The sequence below is a fragment of the Apostichopus japonicus genome, chromosome 14, assembly GCF_037975245.1.
Source record: "Apostichopus japonicus isolate 1M-3 chromosome 14, ASM3797524v1, whole genome shotgun sequence".
In the NCBI taxonomy this organism is placed as follows: domain Eukaryota; kingdom Metazoa; phylum Echinodermata; class Holothuroidea; order Aspidochirotida; family Stichopodidae; genus Apostichopus; species Apostichopus japonicus.
In genome coordinates, this window is record NC_092574.1 from 23,494,802 (window position 1) to 23,518,553 (window position 23,752).

At 37.8% G+C, this 23,752-nt stretch overlaps 3 protein-coding genes across 6 annotated transcripts; 2 read left to right on the forward strand and 1 right to left on the reverse strand.

Moving 5' to 3' along the window:
- Positions 1–92: 92 nt before the first annotated feature.
- LOC139979590 (high mobility group protein 1 homolog) lies at positions 93–5,098 on the forward strand. Of its 3 annotated transcripts, none has more exons than XM_071990540.1 (5): positions 93–241; positions 1,887–2,041; positions 2,643–2,800; positions 3,049–3,223; positions 4,027–5,098. In XM_071990540.1, exons 2-5 carry the CDS (start codon positions 1,892–1,894, stop codon positions 4,138–4,140), a joined length of 597 nt encoding a protein of 198 aa, XP_071846641.1. In that variant the 5' UTR covers positions 93–241; positions 1,887–1,891; the 3' UTR covers positions 4,141–5,098. The 3 variants fall into 3 exon arrangements, with proteins under 3 accessions (XP_071846641.1, XP_071846642.1, XP_071846640.1); XM_071990541.1 differs by having other exon boundaries at positions 101–241; positions 1,891–2,041; XM_071990539.1 differs by lacking the exon at positions 93–241 and adding an exon at positions 315–334 and having other exon boundaries at positions 1,891–2,041.
- Positions 5,099–6,291: 1,193 nt separating this feature from the next.
- LOC139979588 (histone deacetylase complex subunit SAP30L-like) lies at positions 6,292–16,153 on the forward strand. 2 transcript variants are annotated; one of them, XM_071990535.1, is made up of 5 exons: positions 6,292–6,767; positions 9,977–10,165; positions 10,745–10,873; positions 12,025–12,123; positions 12,701–16,153. In XM_071990535.1, the coding sequence occupies exons 1-5, from the start codon at positions 6,405–6,407 to the stop codon at positions 12,818–12,820; spliced, it is 900 nt and encodes a 299-aa protein (XP_071846636.1). In that variant the 5' UTR covers positions 6,292–6,404; the 3' UTR covers positions 12,821–16,153. The 2 variants fall into 2 exon arrangements, with proteins under 2 accessions (XP_071846636.1, XP_071846638.1); XM_071990537.1 differs by lacking the exon at positions 6,292–6,767 and adding an exon at positions 9,352–9,576.
- Positions 14,565–22,593, reverse strand: LOC139979589 (dTTP/UTP pyrophosphatase-like). The gene is made up of 6 exons (XM_071990538.1): positions 22,047–22,593; positions 21,287–21,418; positions 20,147–20,188; positions 19,504–19,630; positions 18,884–18,992; positions 14,565–18,274 (listed from the first exon to the last, which is right to left on the reverse strand). Exons 1-6 carry the CDS (start codon positions 22,320–22,322, stop codon positions 18,130–18,132), a joined length of 831 nt encoding a protein of 276 aa, XP_071846639.1. The 5' UTR covers positions 22,323–22,593; the 3' UTR covers positions 14,565–18,129.
- Between the last annotated feature and the right edge of the window lie 1,159 nt (positions 22,594–23,752).

Sequence of the window (23,752 nt, forward strand, 5' to 3'; positions counted from 1 at the left end):
GATATTTCATTGGCTACCAAGAGGCTCTAATTTTAAACTGACCAATCATATCCCTCAATTTCCCTCACCGCAGTCTGGCGTGCCTTCGCATAAGTAGCGTGGGTTATGCTTGTACAAATGTGAACGTGTAGCTTTGTATACGCAGTGTAGAAGCCGTACCTGTACGTTGTAGCATATACTGCTGTTGTTGAACACGTACTGATATATTGCTGAGACCATACCTTTGTGCTTAAAATTTGAGGTAAGCATCACAAACTTCACAATTTTTCTTCTGCAAGTAAACTAAGTTTGCTGACAACAAGTTTTTCATGATCTTGACGAATTTTTCCATGATGTAAGGTATCATTTAATTGAGGATTATACCTTCAAAAAGTTTTATTGCGAAAACTCTGCCGAATGAAGTCTGAATGTATAGGCTAGTTCTGAAGTTAAGACAAGGTGCTGTTTCTTCGAAAACTTAAACAGAATTTTCCATACTTAAAACGATTAAGTGTTCAATAGCGACTTCAAATATTAATTTTAATACAATTTTGAGCCTCCTTATAACCTTAGCAATATACTTTTATCCTTAAATTCATCAAGTTTTTGCACTTTGCAAAAAATTTGTCACCGGAGCCTCCCGCGCTTTCCAGTGGCCTAACTGTACTTAGGGCCATTGCGTTGAAATGTTCGTATATTCTTGCCGTGAATTTCTCAACATACTTTCATCATTGACTTGTTTCACGTACAAAATGTATTACCATCTTTTTCTAAAGACAATTTAGTTACTATTGGTGATAATTTTTCATTGAAAATCTATTCAAATCGTTAGAAATGGAAATGAAATGGAAGTGTAGTTGGATGAAAATTGTAGGCGTCATTTCAGGGTGTTGTTTTCAGGCTTTGTTTGACCCCGACTCGCCAGCCATTTTGCCTTCTTGAAACTGTACTGTGTAATTCGACTTGCGTTGCTTATGTATCACATTCACGTCCAGTATAATGCCATATCCAAGTGTACAATTAGTGTAATTTTGGACCATATCATATTAAAGTTGTTTTAAACGATTCAAACGCCTAGTAAAGGCTACCATGTGTTGAAATATTTTATGCAAAATTGTAGATTCCGGCATGGCGTCATTCGTCCATGTTTTTTTGCGTCGTTTGACGGTTGGCGATTAAAGGGGTGATATGCACTGTCGGTGTGAATAACTGCACCAGACTTGTGCATGGCTTGCATGGTTTATATGTGATCCTAGTGGGTTATTATACATAGTAGAATGTATACCACATCACTGAATGTGGCAAGGAGGAACAATTTAGGATTTTGAGGGGATTTTCTTACTTCTTTTAGTTAGCACTCTTTGTTTTCCATTGTTTATGGTGATTTTGTGTTAATTTATGCAAGCTGTAACTTAGGAATGGTTGATTTTTGCATTTTCAGTACAAGGTTAAGCTATATTACCTTCTATGATTTCTAACATTGTTTTATACCATCAGTTACTATGGTGTTTGTGGTCTATGCTACTAATGTATTTTTAGTTCTCTTTTCTTATGAATTTTTTTTTTTTAATTTTTTTTTTTGGTTTCTGTTCAAGTGCAAAGTTTTCATATTTGTTGTGTGCTACTAATGTATTTTTAATTCTCTTTTCGTATGAATGATTTTTTTTTAAATTTTTTAAATTTTTTCTTGGTTTCTGTTCAAGTGCAAAGTTATCATATTTTTTGTGTGACTGCACATTGTCTGCATAGACCTACATACAAACAACATGCAGTGGAAGGCATGTTAGCAACTTAGCATGCAGTTGTTTTAGTGGAAGGCCAATGTTAAATGCATGTTATGTAAATTCAAAAGTGTCCTTTTTGTGAATGGACTTAATTTTAATACTAGTACTTTTTCCTATTATCAGACAGAATGGGACGCAGTAAAGATACCAAGAAGCCCAAGGGCCGTATGGGGGCTTATGCTTTCTTTGTCCAAGCGAGGAGAAAGACATATGGTGACTCAAGTGTCAAGAAGTTGGTCTTTGCCGATTTTTCCAAAGAGTGCGCCGCTTTATGGAAGGTGAGGTTTTCCGTGATCCTAGGTTTATTGCATAGTCTAGATGTGTATTAGTAGTGATAGTGGTATTTTGGTTATGCAAGTCAAGGAGTTTGCCATGTATTGTGCCCTTCTCTTGGTGGTTGTTGAGGTAGTTGTGTACAAGTATAATAGGTGTATATTTGACGTGCCAATTTCCAAGGATAAATCCAAATTTGAATAGTTTTTATGTGTATTATTGAGCATGACTTTGACAAGGGAAGGGAATGCTCCACATTGCTATTGAGGGGGGCTTGAAATTGGCAAATCGAGATGCCATTCAAAATTTTCTGCACATGGTAATGTCCAGTTATGAAGAAGTTATGGGATTGTCACACCTTCATTGTTCAGAGACACAAAGAAAATTTTGATGACGGTGTTGTTCAGGCTTGCTTGGGTTTGATCACTCAAGCCTGAAAATTTTACAAGAGGATTAAACCATATCTTAGATACTTGGGGAAAAGTTTTTTCTACACTAGTACCTCTATCACTTCTATGCCAATATATGATAGTTAAGTTTGTTTAACCCTCCATGGTTCGATTGATTTCAATATCTCAATATACAATTTATTCTCTCTTGAAACAGAATATGGATGTTAACGATAAGAAACCATATCAGGACAGTGCAGACAAGGATAAGATCAGATATGACAAGGAGATGGCCAATTACAAACCAAGCAAAGGGGATAAGAAGAAGGGAAAGAAGAGGAAGAAGAAGGACCCCAATGCTCCTAAGAGAAATTTGTAAGTACACCATTCTATACTGTAGTCAAAAATACCATTGATAAACAATGTTTACGAAAAAAGAGTATGTCTTCCAATGCCTTGCCCCCGCCCCCCTCCCCTCACACACTAATTGGTTTTTCCCATCTTTGTGGTGAGATGAATGCTACAAAAAATGCTCAAGTTCATTTTGAGTTTTTTGATGTTGACCTTCCTAACTGTGATCATGGGATTTGACCTGACTTTGCTTCTCTGTTCTCTTTTTGCAGGTCTGCATTTTTCCTGTACAGCAACGACGAGCGGGCAGCTGTTAGGGCCCAGCACGCTGACTGGAATGTAGGCATGGTTGCAAAGAAACTGTCTGAGCAATGGAAGGTGCTTGATCCTCAGAGGAAAGCCAAGTATGACAGGGGAGCAGTCAAGGATAAGGAACGATACATGAAGGTGAGCTTATCTAGCTGTATTTAGTTTCTGCAGGCCAATCATCTTGCAGAATTTTTTTTTTTTTTTCCATGATTGGGGGAGTGGAGTGTCCCTCCTGAAACTTTTTTTCTACTAAACTATATAATGCAATCTGAAGGATAATTCAATCCTCATAAAAATGCTCGATAGCGTAGAGTGCGCTCTACCGTTTTTACGTTCAGCATTTGTCATTCTGCATGTGTGTAAGCTTAACAGGTCATTTAAGGTCAACGCAGGTCAAAGACTGAAAACCATGCCAACGAGGAGGTTCCTATACTAGAGTGGATAAAACAGATGCCAACCAGTACGATTTTATCGTATTTAGTACTACAAAACAAGTGAAATACAATAATACGATATTGCCTCTTGAAAATAAAATTTTTCATCTTTCAAAAAAAAAAGTTTTTTTTAAAGGAAGCGGAATTGCATAGAAACATGTACAAGTAACACCGCAAACCCTGACAAACACGTTGTACAACGAGCCTACATGGGCGGAAAATACGCGGAATCAGCAGCTTTACAATTTTCTCATTAAATGTTAATAAAAAAGCAAACATTTCACTTGCCCGTTCTTACCAGTAAAACACTTTTCTGACATTTTACTGGCCAGTGTTAGTGTCGAGTTTTCGTGAAAATCTGATTTCTCTCAAATCTGATTTTTTAGGATATTCAGTCTGTTTTTTTGTGTCAAGAGGTTGGCATCTCTGTTAAAATGAGAAATGAATGTCCATTTTGGAACCAGACAAACATTTAACTTGTCAACATTTTTTTTCTCTTCTCTGCAGGCAATGGAAGCTTACAAAGCCAAGCTAGCACAGAAGAAGAAGGAATCGTCGAGCAGTTCATCTTCATCCTCCTCGTCATCCTCCTCTTCATCAAGTGATAGTGACAGTGATTAAATCACTCGCCCCACACTCTTCCTACCTCCTAATCTTCACTCCTGTCAATTGCCCCCCCTCCCTCCTCCATCTGGTTTGCGTACAGAGGTCACGCCCACACATTTGTTCCACGGCCAAGTGAACTTATTGTTGCACTCAATTGTCTAAGGCAGACGTGATTTTCTTGATGTTGGTTAGCTGCTACATGGCAAATTTCTCTTATGAAGTGGCATTGTAAAATATATTAAGTATGCATAATGTGTGATGACATAAACTGCACAAGATGTATTTAAAAGGGAAAGTAATTTAGAGTTGGAATCGGATGGTGCTGTTTTAGTCTCTTATTTGATATCTCTTTTCTTTCGCAAAAACCGTGTTTTTAACATGTCAAACAAGTTTTAATCGATAACCCTAAATAACTTTGTGATGCAGCACCAAATTTGTATAGAATGAGCCATTTTAACCCTGTTTTAAGGTTAACTTCTTCAGATGCATCCATAACCCAAATGGTTTCTACTCTTATTCCTGTCAGTATTGGTTTCTTTGTTTTTTGTTTGTTTTTCCATTTCACTATCTATGAATATGGCTTTTCCTTAATTCTGACAGAACACTATACTCCGTTGTGATACGATAATAAAAAGTAAACTTTGTGCCGATCCCGTTAGAGTGGTCTGTAGTTGCTGGACGGTAGGTCTCTGACCTTGTGTAGATATGATGTAGAAAGCTTTCCACTGGCCTTGTCGTTTAGGGTTCACTCGAAGATGTCCGCTCCAGCTTTATTACAGTGTTACAAATTATTTTAGGGTGATTGTCACTGATGGGGTATATTACCAATGTGAGATGTTTATTACTAGGCTAGTGGAAAGCTTTATCCTTTGCTCTTGTTTATGTATCTTTTCTATTTCGTTTTAATCAGGATGCTTCTAGTTAGTGTACATTTTTCGATTTTGAAATAAAACTTTCAGTGCATTGCATTGTATACATTTTTGTTTGCGTTTTTTTTCTTCTTCTTTCCTTCCTCATTTGTATTACTCCTGGCCGAGCTACCTTCACTATAGTTTTGAGATGATGTTATGGTGTTATCACCTTGTCTAAGTATAGTTTTTGAAGGCCACTTCCTGAAGTATGAGATGGTTCAGTTAAGTCAAAGCAATTCAACTCTATAATGAACTTTCCACAAATTGTAGCGATGTTCCAAGTCAACTGGAATTGGGGGCAATGAGGGTTCCTACACAACACATTGTGTTACTCCTGGCCAAGCTACCCTCACTATAGTTTTGAGAGTATGCCCTTGTCTTAGAATAGTTTTTGAAGGCCACTTCCTGAAGTATTGGAGGGTTCAGTCAAGTCAAAGCAATTTAACTCTATAATGAACTTTCCACAAATTGTAGCGATGTACCAAAGTCAACTAGGATCGAGGCAATGAAGGTTCCTACACAACATGTTCAGTGGTGTCCAAGAAGCAGACTTATACCATTGGAGGCTATTGTATCATTTGAGTGTATCCTCCAAAACATTTCAAAAATTATGAGGTAACCCCAATGGTATCTGAAACTAAGTTTAACTGCATGACCAAAGTTTGATTGTACCATGTCCATGGCACCTTATTTTTTTTTTAATTCAAAGGATGCAGGGGTGTAGTGTGCATCGCTATAGTTTACCACTCTCCCTTCTCTAACCTCAGTGACACTTCTGAAACAATGAGTTGAGGGTCATCATAATTAGATGGGGTTTCAGATATAAGTGTGGGGCAATGTTTGGTTCAATATAAGTTCTTGCTGTGCAGTATACTTTGGATACGTTGATAACATTTCTAGTGTCGGAAGGTACCAAAGTTTGAAACTGAATGAAAGATTCCGCCTAGCCGATGCACTGCCACGGCGTACATCACATAATAAGAAGCAGTCATCGTGTCATGAAAAGGTGATAGCCTATCGAATATCAGTGATCATGTGGCCGTCCTCGTTTCGTCTGGAAGTTTTTGTCCAGAGGGTACCCAGACTAGCTACGACACAGATTAGGGCGATTGGCCAATTGCCAATATTTCCTAGAAGTAAAGAAGTGTTTACTTGCTACACGATACGACCCATAAAGGTATCCGTTAGAAATGACGTAGCAATTGATCTTTTACTCGAATGGCATATATGCGGTATAACGCCCAGACCGCTGACAACACAGTGACCTGTGTGTGTAAATGATCGACTGTGTACCATATAGTACTGTCTTCAAGATCCAGGATCATAATGTAACAGCCAGGCAAATGAATTGCTTTCGGAATACGAAAAATGCCGCATTGCCAAGTTCGGGGCTGTTCTAACAATTCGTCGAGGCATCGGAAAAGTTTCTATTCTATTCCCAATCCAAAAACCCGGCCGGAACTGTGCAAGAAGTGGCTGGGAGCTATTTCAATTGATAAATTTGATATTGACACTTACACATTTCACATCGATAACGTTGTGTGTGAAGATCATTTTACCGAAGACTGCTACCAGGAGAATATGATGGCGAAGTTGTTAGGATATGAGCCTAAGCACAAATTATTAAAACGCGATGCTGTTCCAACACTTTTCGATAGGGTCCCAACCTCAAAAATATTTCGACGTCCGAAAGAAGCAAAATCTGAAAGCAAACAAACGGGAACATCGAAGGTTAGTAACCAAATAATTCAGGAATCACATAGTATAGGCCTGTGCTATAATATCTAGGCTTTCACAGAAGCCTCTATAATTAAGGTGTAATAAAAGTTGTAGGCTGTAGTAACCAATGTAGCTTAATGTTCTCTCAACAAGTGGTTAATATATTGGTTATATCAAGGATGCAATAATCAGAATTGTTGTCTTCCATTGTGCCTGAGGAAACTGCATCTTTGGATCAAATTACTAGATTCTTTCCTCTCCATTTACTTTATTATTCTTTGACTCTCCCATGCTTTGCCTCTCCCATGCTTTCCCTTTTCACACTGTCGTGGCAAGGCACCATGTGCATCCTTTCGATGAATACTGGAGCAATACGAAGGTTCATAAATAAATTATTACTATTATTTGTGTAAAGAACCAGGTGGTTATAAGGGGAGTCTCTGGTGATGACATCCATGGGGGGGGGGGGGGAGAGGGAGATCGAGGTACAGTATGGCGAGAAAAGACAGAACTCAATTGTTTTTCTTTAGTGTCTGTTAGTATTTCTGCCCCGCTAGCAAGCTCTCAAAGAGATTTTGATGATAAACTACAGCAGGAAAAAATGTGGAAAATATACATACTTTTTTTTTTCATGCTTTAGTCTTAGACTTCATGTGTGTGCCACTTTGTGCATGATCCTTTTCATGGGTTCTTACCCTCCAAGTCAGGGAGTTTTGGAAGGCCAAAATGCAATAAACTAGTGCCCTACATTTGCCTAGAATTATATTGTGAAGACTTAATTCTTCATCCTGTCAAGTAACGTTTGGTAATGGATTCCCCTTTCTGAAATCCTAAAACAAAATCATGGTCATCCATGTCTCAAAAGGGGGTAGACCATAGGAATCCTTGCTATCTCCCCCCCCCCCTCTGCACTATCAAGCACTAGCCCCATTGCAGTAGCCCCATCGCACTATCAAGTAACTATGTTGATAGAATTGCATCACTGCAGGCTTCAGTGTGAAAGCCACATTTATTTTGTTTGCAGAGTTGGTTACTATGGCAGTATAGTTTTGCTACATACAGTTGACTCAGTGGTGTGGGCAACAGGGGCCAGAAGTGGCCTCACTCCCCCTCCACATCTATCATTGGTCAGAGTGAAATGGTTCAGTTCAGGTTTTTTTTTTACATAATTCTGGGGAAGAATTAGACCAACTCTTCAATTGTAAACCCCTTTTTCAACCTCTACACAATAATACAAGAGTATTTAACCAAACCGTGGTTAAGGGATATAATAGTAGACTTAATTTATATGCTAAGTACACCTCAGAATTCACCATTTGACATCTAAAATTGTAATTATCTTTCCTGGGAGAGCACCCCTGTAGACCCCTACATTAGTGGGTGCTACCCCCTCCCCCACCCCCATGGTAGATCCTTTATTCACTTCCAGTCCTTTCATTTAGGTTCATTCTCTGCTCAATACAACAGCTACCTAATACACACAAGATTTTCTTAAAACTTACATTTTACAGAGTTTATTTTATTCACATGTTAATGTACATGGGGGTCTGCAAATCCATTGAAATTCAAAGGTCCATGGTGTTGTTCTTCAGTGGTTCCTAAATAAATGTGCACACTATGGATGTCATTTTACCTCCATCAGTATTTGAGAAAGTGTTACTCTTGTCCATCAATTTATGGGAACATTAAAAGTCATTAGCGTGGCCCAATTTTTCGTACTTTTCTAGAGGCTGTGATCCTCCAAATTATTCCAAGACATTTAAGGCTGTTCAATGCTAGAAGTTCTCAGTGTGGATAATAACTCTAAAGGCCCGGTCACACTATACCGATTTTTTATCGGAATACTATCCGATTTTCCCGGAGGAATCGAAACAGCCACTTTTTCGTTCGGGTCTTCTAGCCACAGTGATAAGGGACCTGATTTGCTATTTGTTGAGCCATTCCGATGTGGAATAGCCCTCTCCTAACTTTTGATATTGACTCCGTTTCCTTTTATCGGATAGCTATCCGATTTCTCTTCCGATTTTCATCGTTTTTTGATGTGACGTCACTTCAGAATGTAGTCCGTTCCAGAACCCCTCAGATTTGGAGTAGGTATTCGAATATTCCACTGCATTCATTACATTCACTACCAAAAACCTCACTCTTCGGCCTAAAATCTGAAAAATCGGACCGTATTCCGATAAAATATCGCTGTAGTGTGACCGGGCCTTTAGAGTGGCAGGTAAAATAGCATGGGTGACCTTTAACTGAAATTCTAACATATTTGGAGGCAATATCAATGACCTTTAAGTGGCTGTCCCAGGGACAGATACTGGTCATTCTCTGACTGCAGTTGTATACCGAATTGTTCCTTATGTTGTTTGCGAATACAGACAAGGAAATGATCATTGTAAAACGATTGCAGTATTGAAAGTAATATGAGATACCATGAATGTTTAATTAAGTACTGTGTTTAGTCATTGACAGCAACGGTCATTAACGACCACCGTACAAATATAATTATTTATAATAGGCCTTGAGGTGCTGAAAGTATTCCAATGCCGATTACAGTTTGTAGTATATTTTCAAACCACTTGGGCGCGATGTAAACAACAGTATACAGTGTGTATTGTATTGAGCACGGAAATACAGCATGATAGGCCACACACTGGTTACATAGCAGTACACGATTACATTGCACTGTTCCGCAACTAAGCACAGGCCTATACGTACTCCACAGCATTTTAACTTCAACGTTGCATTCATAATCTGTTTTCCATATCGTAAATTGTTTCCTCGTTTATATTTTAATACATGCCACGCCAGTATGAGTGAGAAGGTAAATATGGTCTTGTCTGAATATTCATCATGAAGATTCTGACATAGTTTTGATAGTCTAACTAGACCGTAGTTATTAATCTTATTCATTGTTAATGCAAACGGTGTCCTAACGCGTAGCGTTAACTTGTACACATTATTACCAAGACAAAGCCAAGGTTAAACAAGCTAGCTTAAAGTGCTTTACTTCCTAGCCTATATTCCATATTTTATCCTTTTCTTTACTCTATTCTTCAATGTCTTTATTTATTTATTTATTCCTGCTTGACTGTCACAAGCTTTATTACACTGAAAATGTGGCCTAGCCTAGGCCAATATCGTTTTAAATGTGTCAGACTTCAGGCATGTGCTATCTCCGTGTAACAGCATATTTTACCCTATGATTCTGTTTCTTCACAAAGGTTGCAAAAGTGAATGGTTTTGCTGCAGCAGTACATGATGATCACAGTGGGGATGTTGGTCATGGACAGATTTGCTGTTTAATGGATGACAGTGTGAGATGTAAAAGACCAGCTGGAAATGCCTGCTACAGCAAGAGAATAGCTAAAACTGTACAGCAAAGAAAATTAAAGCTGAACATTGATCACAGTGTAAGTAGTAAGATGAATTGTTATAATGTGAAATTTTCCATATCATTGGCATTTGTTATTACTGTTTGAAAAGAGGAAAATGCTCCCACTGAATTAGTGAATGTCAGAGTTGTTTATATTTTCATTAGTGTAATAATTTCACACTAGAGCTGCTGACTGTTTATAAGCAAGGTCTGGATGGTTTGAACTGTATGTATAAATTAGTCGTGCTTAATAAAAGAACCAAACTTTGTGAAATTAAGTACCTAATCGCATATTAATGTGATGTTACCATTTATTTTTATAAGCATTTGTTGGGATGGAAAGTGGTTTGAATGAGCATATTTTATTCTGAATAGGCAGAAAGTGGCATTAATTTACATTCCATCGCTTCATTAAGGTCGCAATCTAGGCAATCTATGTCCGATGTCATCAAGTTTCTCTTGCATATTTCAACCTCTTCATCCCATTCCATATATTTGTTTTCAATTATGGTGTGTAAAGTAAAACATGACAGCAATATAACTGTTGAAATTACTGATAAATTGTATAGCTCACAGTTACCGTACAATAGTGAATGATTCCACTTTACCTCCGTAGGTTCGACATATCTACATTTGTGATTTCCACAAAAGCAAGATCCACAGTGTCAGAAATAATAAACGTAAACGAAAGACAAGTGAAGATGATGGGACAATCTCTCCTGTTCACGATGCTGATGTACCAGAGGTAGGCAACTTGCTGCTTATATGTCATTTTGGGAGATCAAACCCTGGTCACTTTAAATTGTGCAATGATCTGGGACGTTGACAGGGCAGCAATACTATGAATGTAAACTTAGTTTATTATACATTTGAAAAGAAATTTACCTTAACCCTGCTCTTTCTCAGGGATGTATAGACCTTTGCCTAGACCGCTAGTAGTCAAGCTTTTTTTGTTGGTGACCCAGATTTTCACCTTCATCATCTTGGCAACCTTACAGTGGCAGATCTTGGGGTCTGGGGAAGGAGGTTCCCCTCCCTTTTGAGAATTTTTTTTGATTGATTATTTATATTTCATTATAGGTGCATAGTTGCAAAATTGTGTCTATAATTGGCAAATTTTGAAGTTATTTATATTCAAGACATTTTCCACAAAATACAGCAATTGTTTCCTTCAGAACTTTTTAGCAACCCACCAAATCGTTTTGACAACCCTAAAAAGGGTCGCGACTACCAGCTCGAATACCAGGGGCCTGTATCATTTTTTATCCTCAATGGTGTGGCTTGATTAATTTCTGCTTAGAACTAACACGTAGTGTGAAAGGTGTTATTTTCATCCATTGCATTAAAATCATTAAGTGGATCAGTTTGGTTCTCACATTTTGTTTTAGTTTTTGTGTATTCGTGTAAGGTCATGACAATTTAGATTGGCTTGAAAGAGAATCTTACTTGATTCATGTCTCGCAAAGGTAAAACCTAAATTAAGTAAATAACCAGGCACTAACTGGTGTCACATAGTAATATTGTTTATACAGCCAGCCAGCCAGCTAATGAAAGAGGTTTACTGACTTAAAAGATTTGTAAAACCTGGTTTACCGGACACATAGGAACTGGAAGTTGTATGAATAAAGGAAGATTTTCGATTGGTCAGTTTCGTATTATCTAGGCTAAGTTTTGATACCTGCTTAACTTTCAAAAGCAACAGACTTTCCCAAGACTTTATATAAATGTTGTTAGCAAATATAGTAAGATTCTTTCCAAATTGCTTCAGAGGATGTACCAGCTCACATGAATTATCATGTAACTGAAATCATTGCAGTACTGCAACTTATAAAACATGTTGTTAATGGAGGATAAACTGGTGAAGGATTTCTTGATCGATACTTTCTCCTTCAACAGGTGGACCTCTATGCTCTACAGGTGAACACTCTCAGAAGGTATAAGAAACATTTCAAGATACAGACTAAACCAGGCCTGAACAAAGCCCAGTTAGCAGAGGTAAGTCTAATCGATTGCAAAGTCAGCCAAGCGGAAGAACTGTTGTCCTTCACTGTGCACAACATGGACCTTGCATGTTGCATTCTTTCTTTCAAAAAAGACAGAATTTCTGCACTTTGCAAATGATCTACCATGATATAACTACATCCCTTAGCATTTCACATCAACAATCTAAAATTTAAAGATATTTTCACATTCTTGCTGTTTCTAAATGAAATATTGAATCAAATTCCTACTCAGGTTTTTTGAGGGCTAAAGAGAAGGTTTATTGAAGCTGTGTAGTTCATTGTCTCTGAACCCAGTTTACAATTTACATGTCGTGTGGTTTTTCTTAAATTTTGAAGCATCCCTGTAGCGTATAACCACGGTATAAAATTGGCTCTGCAGATACTGCCCAACTCTCCATTTTAAGGGTTTTATGCATTAAAATTCTATCCCTTCCCAGGCTTGAACTTAACCCACCGTTCAATCATGTTATTGTTCCAGTGTTCAAAATTACACATTTTTGCTGTAGTCACAACACCAGATACAGCTGCTAACCTTGCTAATTTATGGTTATCATGTCTTGATTGCGCAGATCGTTGCCAAGCATTTCAAGACTTTACCAGTGAAAGAGAAGGACGCCCTCACATACTTCATCTACATGGTAAAGAACAACAAGAGTCGATTCGATCAGAAGAATAACGATAATGTCTAATCTGGAGGCAAGGAACTATCAGCCATTAATTGTGGAAGTAACATCCTAAAGTCAGTGGTAGCATCTGATTTGTCAGCCAAGGAACTATGACCTTGAGAACAATTAAACTGTGGTATTGTCTCTTTAATAGCAGTGTGCATATGGCCATGTTTTGGTTTAGTACATTTGATGGCATTACTGCATTAGCAAAGACAAAGGTCTTCGCTTCTGTGAGCCTTTAGCCAGAGATTCACATGGTGGAAAATTGATATTCAGTCAATGTGTAATAATATCAAAATACTTACATTACTGGCCCGGCTTACAAATGAAGAACAGTGTTTCATACTAGATGGTGATGTGAACCATGTGATGTGAAGTTTATTTATAATCAAGTACAGTCTCTGGTGAATTCTTGCCATGGCAAAGGAGAATGAGCAATAATTAAGAGAAAGGCAACATATTCCTGACTAGTGAGCAGTAGGTTTACTCGGATACAGCTTTGAACAACATTGTGCAACAAAGTACACAATGTAGGCTCAATTGCAGACCCCTCCCTCCACCCTATATCCCAACCAACTTTTTTTCTGGGTAGGAAATGTCCTTTAGTGTTGAGGGGACATCAACTTTTGTGTCAGATGCCACAAAACAGGTTGCAAAATATAGCACCATTTTGCATCTATGTACCCTCATTTATATACAAATATAGATCACCCACCTGGAAGGTACATATCGTCAGAGAATGCAACCTCCCCCCCCCACCCTCTCCCTTCATAGAATACAATTTATGTATGTCACTGTATGTAACATGGTATGTCTCAATCCTTTGCCAATTCCTGGGTGTTTGTGAAGGCTTGCTCTGTTGATGTATGACTCTACTTGTGCCATGCTCTCTCAGGTCGACACAGTAGCAGCGAGATTATACTCACCTTTTACCCCAATGTTATAAAGCCAAACCAAAGAGAAGAGTTGCTAATTTTATCCTTGATGATGGTCACTACAATGCAAAAAGAAATTTTGTTTATTAAATAAATTTGATGTAGCAGAACACAAATACCTAGTTAACACAATCTTTCGCAAGTGTAACATTCAAGAGATGTTTAAATGTATGTTTGACTTGTTGTTCACCCACACATGTGCATTGCATGCATGTGCTACATACTTCTTGACTGTGTTATATTATGCAGTAATGCTAACATTTTGTTCACAAAACTGTAGACCTTTATAATAAGACATATTTTTTATAGCTTTGCATAAATTTGAGGTGGGAGAAAGTGTGTGATGAGCAGTGGAGGTGCTATGGGGGCCATGAGGGAGGAAATTCCCCCCGCCCCCCAGAGATTTCCCCTTGCCCCCAGTTTCCCCCACTCAGATCTGCTACTTATCCAAAATATATAGAATTAAGCTAACTGTCTGTAGTAGAAGCAGTGCAATGCAATGCATTAATGTGAAAAACTGTCAATCGATAGCACCATTTTGCGTCTAAGTCACTTGTAGAAAAATTCCCAAAGGGCAGAGGCAACCCATCCCCCTAGAACCCTCTCCCATATCAGTGTTATATTTTTTGCCCCCACAATAATATTCCTTTCCCCTAGTTACTCCCCTCTCCTGCCAGATTGCCTTGGCTGGTACAGCCACTAGTGATGAGGGTGGGGTGGAAGGTGGGGGAGGGTAAGTAGAGAGAGATCTGGGAATTATAAAAGAGGAAATTGTACTTAGTGAAGAAATCTGATGTGCACTCATTGAAAGCTATCACTATAAAACTTACTTTTTAATCGAAAGTGAACCTCTTCAATTTGAAGACTAAAAGTAGGTGAAATTGTCTGAAAGACAAGTAATAGTTTGTAGCACATGAAGATCAAGTTTTGTTATACAGGTGAAGTCTCATCAGAGCTTTTTGTAATTTGGAGGATTGTTTGATCCTAATCTCTTTTGTCATAGTTATGCTCTTAGGTTTCTAGACTGGTTGAAATGTGGATGTCATTGTGTGAACTCGAAGCGTTAGTTTTCTCTTCCCATACAAGTAGAAAAGCTGTTGCAATTGCTCTTACAAGTGAAATGTTGGTTTTCCAACAGAAGTTTCCAAGTTATAAATGTTGATCCTATTATAGGGGGTGTAGCCCTGGGGTTAATGGAAGCTGACGCTATAATGTAGGAGAAGGGTCTGGGGTTCTTCCCCCTGGTTGGTGTAAAAATTACTTTTGAATTTTTGTGTGAGGTTTGAAAGGATTTGGTATGTGTGGCCTTGGTTAAGTTGACTAGAATGTTCCTTCAATTAAGTTCTTATTTATGTATTGTTTATGATGTGTATGTTGCATGTTACACATACATATATCCAACATCCTATTTAGAGTGCTGGCTGTTAAACACATTTCTGGACGTAACGTTTGGAATAATTTGATTTCAGATTATGCTGAGGGGAAAAAGTTAACTGTGAGGAGCCTTGTATGGTAGTTAGTGTTGTAATAGGTCATGACTGGAGTCACTAAAGTTTAAAAGTAAAGTGACAAGTTCATCAGTTTTACTTCCCCCATAGAGATAATGATATGGCATGACTTAAACCAGTCAAATCACTGAAAATGACTTAATCATCGACCCTAAAATGGTGCGATTGGTTGCAACTCTGGTGGATAATGGGCTTGCTGGTTTTAGGGGTTCAATCCCAAGCCAGACTGGCCAGATTATAACCTCTCTGGTATTCTCCAGGTTACGGAAGGAAACCCACTGGGCATTCTTCCATTTCTGATTTTAGACTCTCAGGAAAATGGGTAAAAGTAAGGTTGTTGTGGCTTCACAGTAGCATTTGTCTGTGGTCTCCATATTTTACCATTAACAAGAATATCTGTGAGTAAGGATATCTTCAGTGGTTATTTCAGTCTGTAAGAAAGAGGTGAAAGGGTGGTTTACACTTAGATTCTAGTTGGTGAGTACTAGACCAGGTTTTGCTTTGGCAGAGGTCAAAAGTTCATTTGACTTTAACAGAAACTTAATTCTGAAAACTTTGCTAAAAATATTAACTTGAGCAACAAATTTGGCTGAACTTTGTCCCTCTCATGAAAATGCTAGAACATTTTGATATAGTGAAGAGGCTTTAGAGGTCAAAGGTCACTTTTCATCAGAAAAGGGAAAAAAAGTGCAGATCTTTATGTGGGAATGATGCAACCAAGTCTGTTTGTTGCAGTTGAAAACTAGTTTCCCCTCGAATCTTATTTCATTTCTAACGTTAAAGCCAAAAACGTTGTGTTGACTGGTTTAATGTGAGATTTAGAATGAGATGCATTTACTTGTGGATGTATTGTACATATGTGAGTGTGTGTTATGACTATTGAAAAGTAATAAACTTGTACAGAAATAAAGTGCTTTGATTCTGATAATTATTTGATACTTAAATGAACCTCTTAGAACGGCTGGTTGCTTTTGCATTATAATCGTTCTCTCCATCAATTTAAAGGGAAAGTGTATTGCTAACCTGTTCTTATCACACACAGCTATATATTTCTAAAGTCTTGAAAGGGTCTGTTTCAATCAAAACACAGAGCCTAGACTGGAAATTGAATTATTTGGTCCATCTCCGCACCCCTATGTTGATGAAGAAATGTTCAAAGACCTCCACCCCCCCCCACTAGGAGGGACTATCACCAATGACCTCAGCCCAATCATGATTGTGGCCAAGGTCAGGAAGATGTCTCCTTGCAGACTCCATTGACCTCACAGATCACCCAAATGAGTGTCTTGAACACCCCAGGAGTCAGCATATACCCCAGGTTGGGAAAAGTGGACTTAGAGCCATAGATCTGCCGACCCCACTTTCACATCAGTGCTACCTAGCTTTAAAACTTTAGCTTACTTCCATCTGCCTGGAATGCAACCTTTTTGTTACTCTTTCTGGAGATAATAACCAATGGTTAACTGTTCATTCTGGGGTGATAATAACAACTAGAATTTCATAAACTTCGCATAAAATATTGCTTTTATAGTGATGAGTAAAAAAAAAATCTAAAAAGAGACACGAGGTACTATTTTATGTCTTTATTAAGTTCCAGAAATAACAAGTAATAAAAATCTTTAAATTAAGGGCTTACACTACAGCCAGGGACATTCGTGTGGGGTGTTGGGGAGAGGGGGGGGGGGTGGAATTCCACATAAAGACAGAGATCAACATAAACAGACCTGGGACTTAACCAAAATCTGCTACAGATAAGCAGGAAAATCAATGAAGAGGGACAAGCAGTTGGGTTTGTTAACTGCCACCTGTAGAAAGGTGAATGATAGGGTTCCAAAGTGGAAGTACCCATCAAACTAAGACACCATGCTCGCTCTTGTACAGTACAATCCCTACTTCCCTGTTACACAACTCCTGCTCAAATCTTTCAAATGACTTGCCTAGATGCTGCCCTTATATGCAAGCCCAGAAGAAACTTAAATAGTGACAAATTGCAACAGTTTATTTCAAAAGCTTAAAGGATTGGTTCAGGTGTTTGACATGTCTAGTTTGTATGTATGAGCACAAAAAGGCCAAAAGAACAGTGAAGAAACTACCATGATAACATGCTATGTTAAGGAGATATGACACTTTGAAGATATCAAAATTTCTTTGAAAACGACTGGTGTAGAAAGACTAACTGTGAGGGTGTGATGTCACATCCTCACTTCCTTAACATTTGTGAATATATTTCTTTAAAAATTATTTACATTTTTTAACACATTTGAAAATAATATATTCAAATATTCTTCAGAATTTTAATCTCAAATACTTCCTTTGACAAATATGAGATCTCCTGACATATCTTTTGGTTGAAAGTCATGAAATCTCACAAAATATTTAGAGAAAAAAACAAAGACTTTTCAGGAATGTGAGGATGTGACATCACAGCTAGTCAGATTTCAGCAGTTTCTACACAATCTGATAAAACTTTACACTTGAACATCTCTTTAACCGAAAAAGATATTTGAACAGTTTTTTCACCATTGTGTTTCTTTTATTGTCCTCTTTCATATAGCATAAACATGTATGACAACTGAACCAATCCTTTAAGTGAAAATGACCTGAGTTGTGAAGGGTTCATGACATGGGCTTCTGGTTCAGGCAAAACACTTCTATAATATCTTCTACTATGACTGCTTATCAATAGCTGTGCAGCATCTTACTGTCCCAACAGAACAGTCTGACCAGAAGGAGTTACCGATGAGTTCAATATTTGCTCAAGATGTAACATAGTTCCATAGTTTAACTTTGCAACCCAGACTTCAATCCTGTTAAATGCCAGGGGCCATTCTGTCCGCTCAAGGAGCTGAGCATTGTCCATTCTTCTTATGGCGCCCCTCTGTTATCATCAGCTCCAGCAAGTTTGATGAATATTCAAAAGTTCCTTACAGAACTTGTGAAGAGGAAAACCGACGACATTGAAGTAATCCCCTACGATTCCTTTAACCAGTGTTCCACCAAGCGCCTGGATGCCGTAACCTCCTGCTTTATCTCTGGAAATGAAACAGAGGTGAGTGGTAAGCACTCGTGTGATATATGTGTAATTTGTACGTTTGGTACTTGAGTGTTACTTATGTGGTTGGTACTTGTGTGATGTATGTGTACTTGTGTGGCTGTTCATACTTGAGTGAAAGATCTGTAGTTGGCATTGGTGTGATACTTCTGCAGTAGTGTAGTTTGGTACTTGAGCATTACATGTATAGTTGTCTTGTTTGGTACTTGTGTGCTACATGTGTACTTGCATGGTTTGTACTTGAGTGTTCAATGTGACATTGCTACTTGAGCGAAATTATGTGGTTGGAGCTTGACTGTCATTTGAGTGGTTTGTACTTGTGTGATATATGTTAAGTTGTATGGTTAAAACTTGAAGGTCTATGAGATGTTATGTGTGTAATTTGGCACTTGTGTGATACAAGTTTGGTTGTATGGTTGTTATTTGTATGGTCATTTTTGGAGAAAAACTAATAAGTAAAATAAGGCAGAACAGTTTACTGTCTGGTGTTATCATTCTTGTTTAATCTTCTGAGCATGGTTTCAAAACTGATTGAAACCCAGGTAAGTGCTTTATGTAAGCATCACGAAGGATATTACTAGATACTCACAAAGGTTCACCGGTTGCTATATACGCATTGATGATATCAGAGGTGAGGTCTCCAAAGGTGACATCCGTGTCCTCAAAAAATGTCCGCACTTCAGTCTTCAGTTGACTAGCTAACGGTATTGAAGTATAAAAAACACAGAAAGTTACAGGAAAAATGGTAAAATTAATAATGTAACTTGTATCAAATATTCTCTTCTCAAAGGTCTGTATTAAAACATTTTAATTAAAGTGGTTGAAAAACCTTAATCTGTAGAAATGATATATATTTTTTTCTCAGAATTTCAGAGATTATGAAAGATACCTGGGTGTGTTTTGCAACAAAATGCACAAGGACAAATTGTACTGTTCGCTGTAATAACACTTTAAAAGCAAATCATGTGACTTTAACTTTCAGTTTTATATGTGTTAAGATTAAGGAGAGACTATTACTTAGTTACACCAAATGTAAAAAGGTAACATTTTAGCCTGTTTAATCCATACCCACTTTTTGACTCACAAGTCACAAGAACAATGTCTTGAAATGTTTTGATCTCTGCACTTTTGAGAAAGTGTTTCTGGCTAAAAGAAATATCGACTGGAAATTCACGGAACAACAACAAGATACTTTACGAGTTAACAAACCTTTTTGGTGCGATGCCACAAAAACCACTCCTGTATGAACTGAATGTGTTCTCCCACTTAACGAGGAGAGCATTTCAAAGGCATTGCTGGCATCCTTGGGTTTCTCTAGAATTTTTCCATCGAGAGCCTAGATGGTAAAAGTGAGACTAAAGCATATAAAACTAAGGACAAGTTACCAGATAAACAATGCATGTGGAAAACCCTTTGCTGACTTTTGATTGAATATTACACATTAAGTATATTTGCCCCAAAATGGCCACCCTCTCAGTTGGCTATGGTTATACAAAACTGAAATACTTCCAATGTCTGCCCCTCCTCCCCCTGAAAACTGTGCATTTTGCTATCCCCCTACCCCCCCCCCACCAAATCATGGTGCCACTACGGGCAATTGTTATCATGAGGTCCAGCCTTCTTACTGTATTAGCAAACAAGTCTGTTATGATTAGGAGGTTGCTTACTGTATATAAGTACTACCACTGGATCACATATTCAAGATCATTGGACTACATTTAACATGAACACTGATGATAATTTATTGAATTTATCAGTGGAAGTGAAATACTTCCCTAGAAACAATTATTGAAACCAAAAACGCCTCATGCAACACCATAAGGAAATGTTAAAGTGCTGTACTTATACCCACCACAACAGTATCTGCTCCTATGATCAGGTCAGGAATGCCGTCCTGTAAAAGAAAAATGGCTGAACTTTGTCAGGCAAGACATTTGTACTGAAACAGCTGTTTAGAATAAGTTTGCACTTGTGCTTACAAAAGACAACTTTTGACATTGCATGAATTTGATTGAATTGTTGTTTTTGTACTCATTTGGTTCCTTGGTCCATCTGTCTTGATTCCTAGCTCACATGCCTTGAACCCACTCCTCTCCCACCCCTCTCCCACCCTTCTGAAATTCGACGGATTGGATATTCTGTTGCTATTCCTAAAATTAATATTAACACAAAGAAACTCAATATTGTGGCACTTTTAGAGTTGTTCTAAGACATTTTTGACAAATGCCATTTATGGTTCTGCAGCATCTATATCATGCATTACATCTTTGCTCTGATCAGATGTAATTACGGGCTACATGTATTTAATGCAATGGAAACAGCAAGCAAAAAAAAGTAGTGACTAGATATATTGTTGGTAGTACAAGTAGCTAAGAGAATAAAACCACAATATTGAGAGAACTTAATAATTAAAGGGTGTGAAGACTCGCGCACAAATAAACGTCTCATGCCTGTAATCTGACCTAGTTTGGAATGAGGTGTAACAGAAGTGTTCGACACCACCATCCATCCCAGAAAATACACACACAGCTTGCTACCGTTAGTAATTAGCCACTAGTGTACAGTCAATACATACAGCTACGGTCAATCCCCACAACACAGTGTATATAGCAGCGATGGGCATCTCAGGTCTAGATAAAAGATAACAAGGTATCACGTTTAATTACTGTCTGCATTTTGTAGCGACAAGAAGAAAAAGTCATTTGCAAGCAACGGAAAGTTAACTTTTTTCAGAGGGTGGCACGCGGTTTGGGGCGAGTCTTCAATGCCTTTAAAGTAAATTGTGAACTTTAACTTTGTCTGGTTGAAATGCCTCTGCTATTACTCTCATGAGCATACTTGGTACAGTAAAACTTAAAGAATACAAAAGTTTGAAGCAGCATAAAAGTTCAAAGAAGGATGGCTATACCAGAAATAGTAATGATTATATGTCGAAAGTACACTTTATTCAATGCACAACAAAGCAAAAATAAAATTATTCTGAACTACTCACCTTACCTAATCTCTCCTTCACCTCAAGCGTTTTCTGCCTCGCATTTTCTACAACATACGCCTGTGGTGAACTGAAACTTGATTTGTCAAGTGTTTCTTCAAACTTTGATGGTATAACCTCAAATTTCAAACCCTGGAAAGATAAGCAGCTGACTTAACTACAAACTATAAAACAAAGCATCACTAAAACACTGGACATAAAACTGATCTACATAAGTTGAGTATAACATAAACTTAAAGTAATGTTAACAATTAATAGCAAAGTTGAGGCATTAGGTGGTTGATACTTCAGAATTATTTCCTGTCTCCTTCGAAACTGTGAGTCAAGTAAACTGTACAGGTCTGAAGACATAGCCTAGTTTGACAAATAAGAAGTCCAAATTATACACTGATGGTTGTCTATGATTTCTTTGAATAGAGTAAAATACACACATTAGCAGGTTTGGTACTGGTATATAGGCAAGGCTACGTGTCTAGTAATTATGAGCCATTGAGACACCAAACTATGGTAGGATAGCAAATGCTTACTTGTAACTCGGGATGTCTGGGGGTCTGATGCTGTATGACTGTTCGCCATAACACTGGCAAGTGCATATCAATACCAATGTTTTTCATATGATATTACCCCTAACTCAACTGTTATTCTTTTGTAGCTGGCATGAGGGAGCAAGACGCAATTTACTAGTCTAGAATAGATCCTATACGTACGTACAGGCTAATATGCTACTGTTTTTAGCATAACTGTGATCATATTTACTAACGATATTGCTCAGTATTTCCCTCCTCCTGGGCGAACCACTGGCCAAAACGACACGCTTAGTCGATATTTGCGTTAGGATTGGTTGCAACATATCGGTACCTTTCTCAATAAGCGAACGAAACAAAACACAACCAATTGTGTATATTGTAAGCTCCGGATTCTGTGGTTGTAAGCTCACTATACATTTGTCAACGTACGTACTGTACTCGATTGATCCTGTTTGCATCAGAGCCTCCTTGTACGACGCAGGAACGGGAAAATCCCGTTGAAGTGGCATCGCCACGGAACGCCATCGAAAACCACAAAAAGTCCTTTACTTATAGTAGCTCTATATAACGAAAGTGGAAAGACGTCACTCATGCAATTCCCTGACCCTACTTTTTACAACTGTACAGTCTTATCTAATTAACCTCTCTTTCTCTCTCCATCTGTCGGTTGTATAACTCCATGTCATGTCCTCTGTTAATATTGTCAGACTGAGTCTGGAGAAGTTTTACTGCCATCGAAACGCCAAGTTCTTTGACTTATATACGTTTTCATACCGAAAGGCTTTTTGTAGATATGTTAGTTATGAGCCCAGAACATCGCCCTCCGAAGGCTCCAACCATGCATTATTATTTGCATTTACAATTGATATCATTGCAACTATATATGCATTTTATATGTAGCAAGTAGAAGTCGCCGATGGGTGGGTTGCATATCGGTACTCCAATTGGGGTACCATTATATATGCAACGCAATACTTATCCACCTTCGGTATTGGCGTTTAGGCCTACATCTTGCAATTGTATTAACAGTGTCAGACTCGACGAGTGAAGATAATAAGATAGTACATAGAAAATTTCCATATGACAAGCGCAAGAATAAACATATTCTAAGCATCATGGTGGAATTTACATTCACATTTGAGATCACATATACCCCCCGTTATACGTCCATTTGTATAGCCTACTGCTTTGAAAAAAAAATGGAATTTATTTGACAAAGGTTCTCAACTCTATTATTTCACAAAGTTTAAAACATTTCATTAAATATTGAAATTTTGAACAAAAAGTGAAAAATTTAAATTTTCCAAACTATTTTTGGAAAATTAAAAAGAAAAGGATTTTCATTTAACATTTTCATTAAAAATTAAAAAATGCCTATAAAGAATTACAAACATGCGTTTGGTGGAGATTGTGGCAATGGAAGCGTGTCACTTTCTGAAGTAAATATGATCATACTACCACATTTGCTACATGTTTTTCTTCTAAATTTAATTACAAGTTTTCGACTTCATAATTGAGATGCATCTCGATCAGTTGTGAAATACACTCACAGTCATTTGTATAATGTTAATTTCACACCCAGTGTGGCAAAGCAGTTCAACCCTATCCAATCGAAGTTCAATGCAATAATATTGAGTGAAAATAAAGTAAAGCAAAACAATTACTGTCATTGTGCAACTATATGCGTCTGTGATACCACTGAAAATGATGTTGGGTCAATCTATCGCCCAGGCAGGGTGCGAAATGGATATTCAATAAATAAATAAATCAATAAATCAATCAATAAATAAATCAATAAATAAAAGGAGTTTACCCTTGTTCGACCTCGCAAGAGGTCCTACGGGGATAATATTTAAGTTTTGTAGAATAGACACTTTTTTTTTCTAGGGAAAGTTGTCTATTATTCAAACAGGGAGATGCAGAGAAGTGAAGTATTGTT

Bases quoted from the DNA above. Each gene is read 5' to 3' on its own strand.
- LOC139979588 (XM_071990535.1), top strand. From the start codon at position 6,405: ATGCCGCATTGCCAAGTTCGGGGCTGTTCTAACAATTCGTCGAGGCAT. The intron at 10,166-10,744 runs GTAAGTAGTAAG...TTACCTCCGTAG, and splicing joins AGCTGAACATTGATCACAGT to GTTCGACATATCTACATTTG. The intron at 12,124-12,700 runs GTAAGTCTAATC...TTGATTGCGCAG, and splicing joins ACAAAGCCCAGTTAGCAGAG to ATCGTTGCCAAGCATTTCAA.
- LOC139979590 (XM_071990539.1), top strand. The intron at 2,042-2,642 runs GTGAGGTTTTCC...CTCTTGAAACAG, and splicing joins AGTGCGCCGCTTTATGGAAG to AATATGGATGTTAACGATAA. The intron at 2,801-3,048 runs GTAAGTACACCA...CTCTTTTTGCAG, and splicing joins AATGCTCCTAAGAGAAATTT to GTCTGCATTTTTCCTGTACA.
- LOC139979589 (XM_071990538.1), bottom strand. From the start codon at position 22,322: ATGCCACTTCAACGGGATTTTCCCGTTCCTGCGTCGTACAAGGAGGCT. The intron at 21,419-22,046 runs GTTAGTAAATAT...TTATCTTTCCAG, and splicing joins GGGAAATACTGAGCAATATC to GGTTTGAAATTTGAGGTTAT. The intron at 20,189-21,286 runs GTGAGTAGTTCA...TTTCTTTTACAG, and splicing joins TGAAGGAGAGATTAGGTAAG to GACGGCATTCCTGACCTGAT.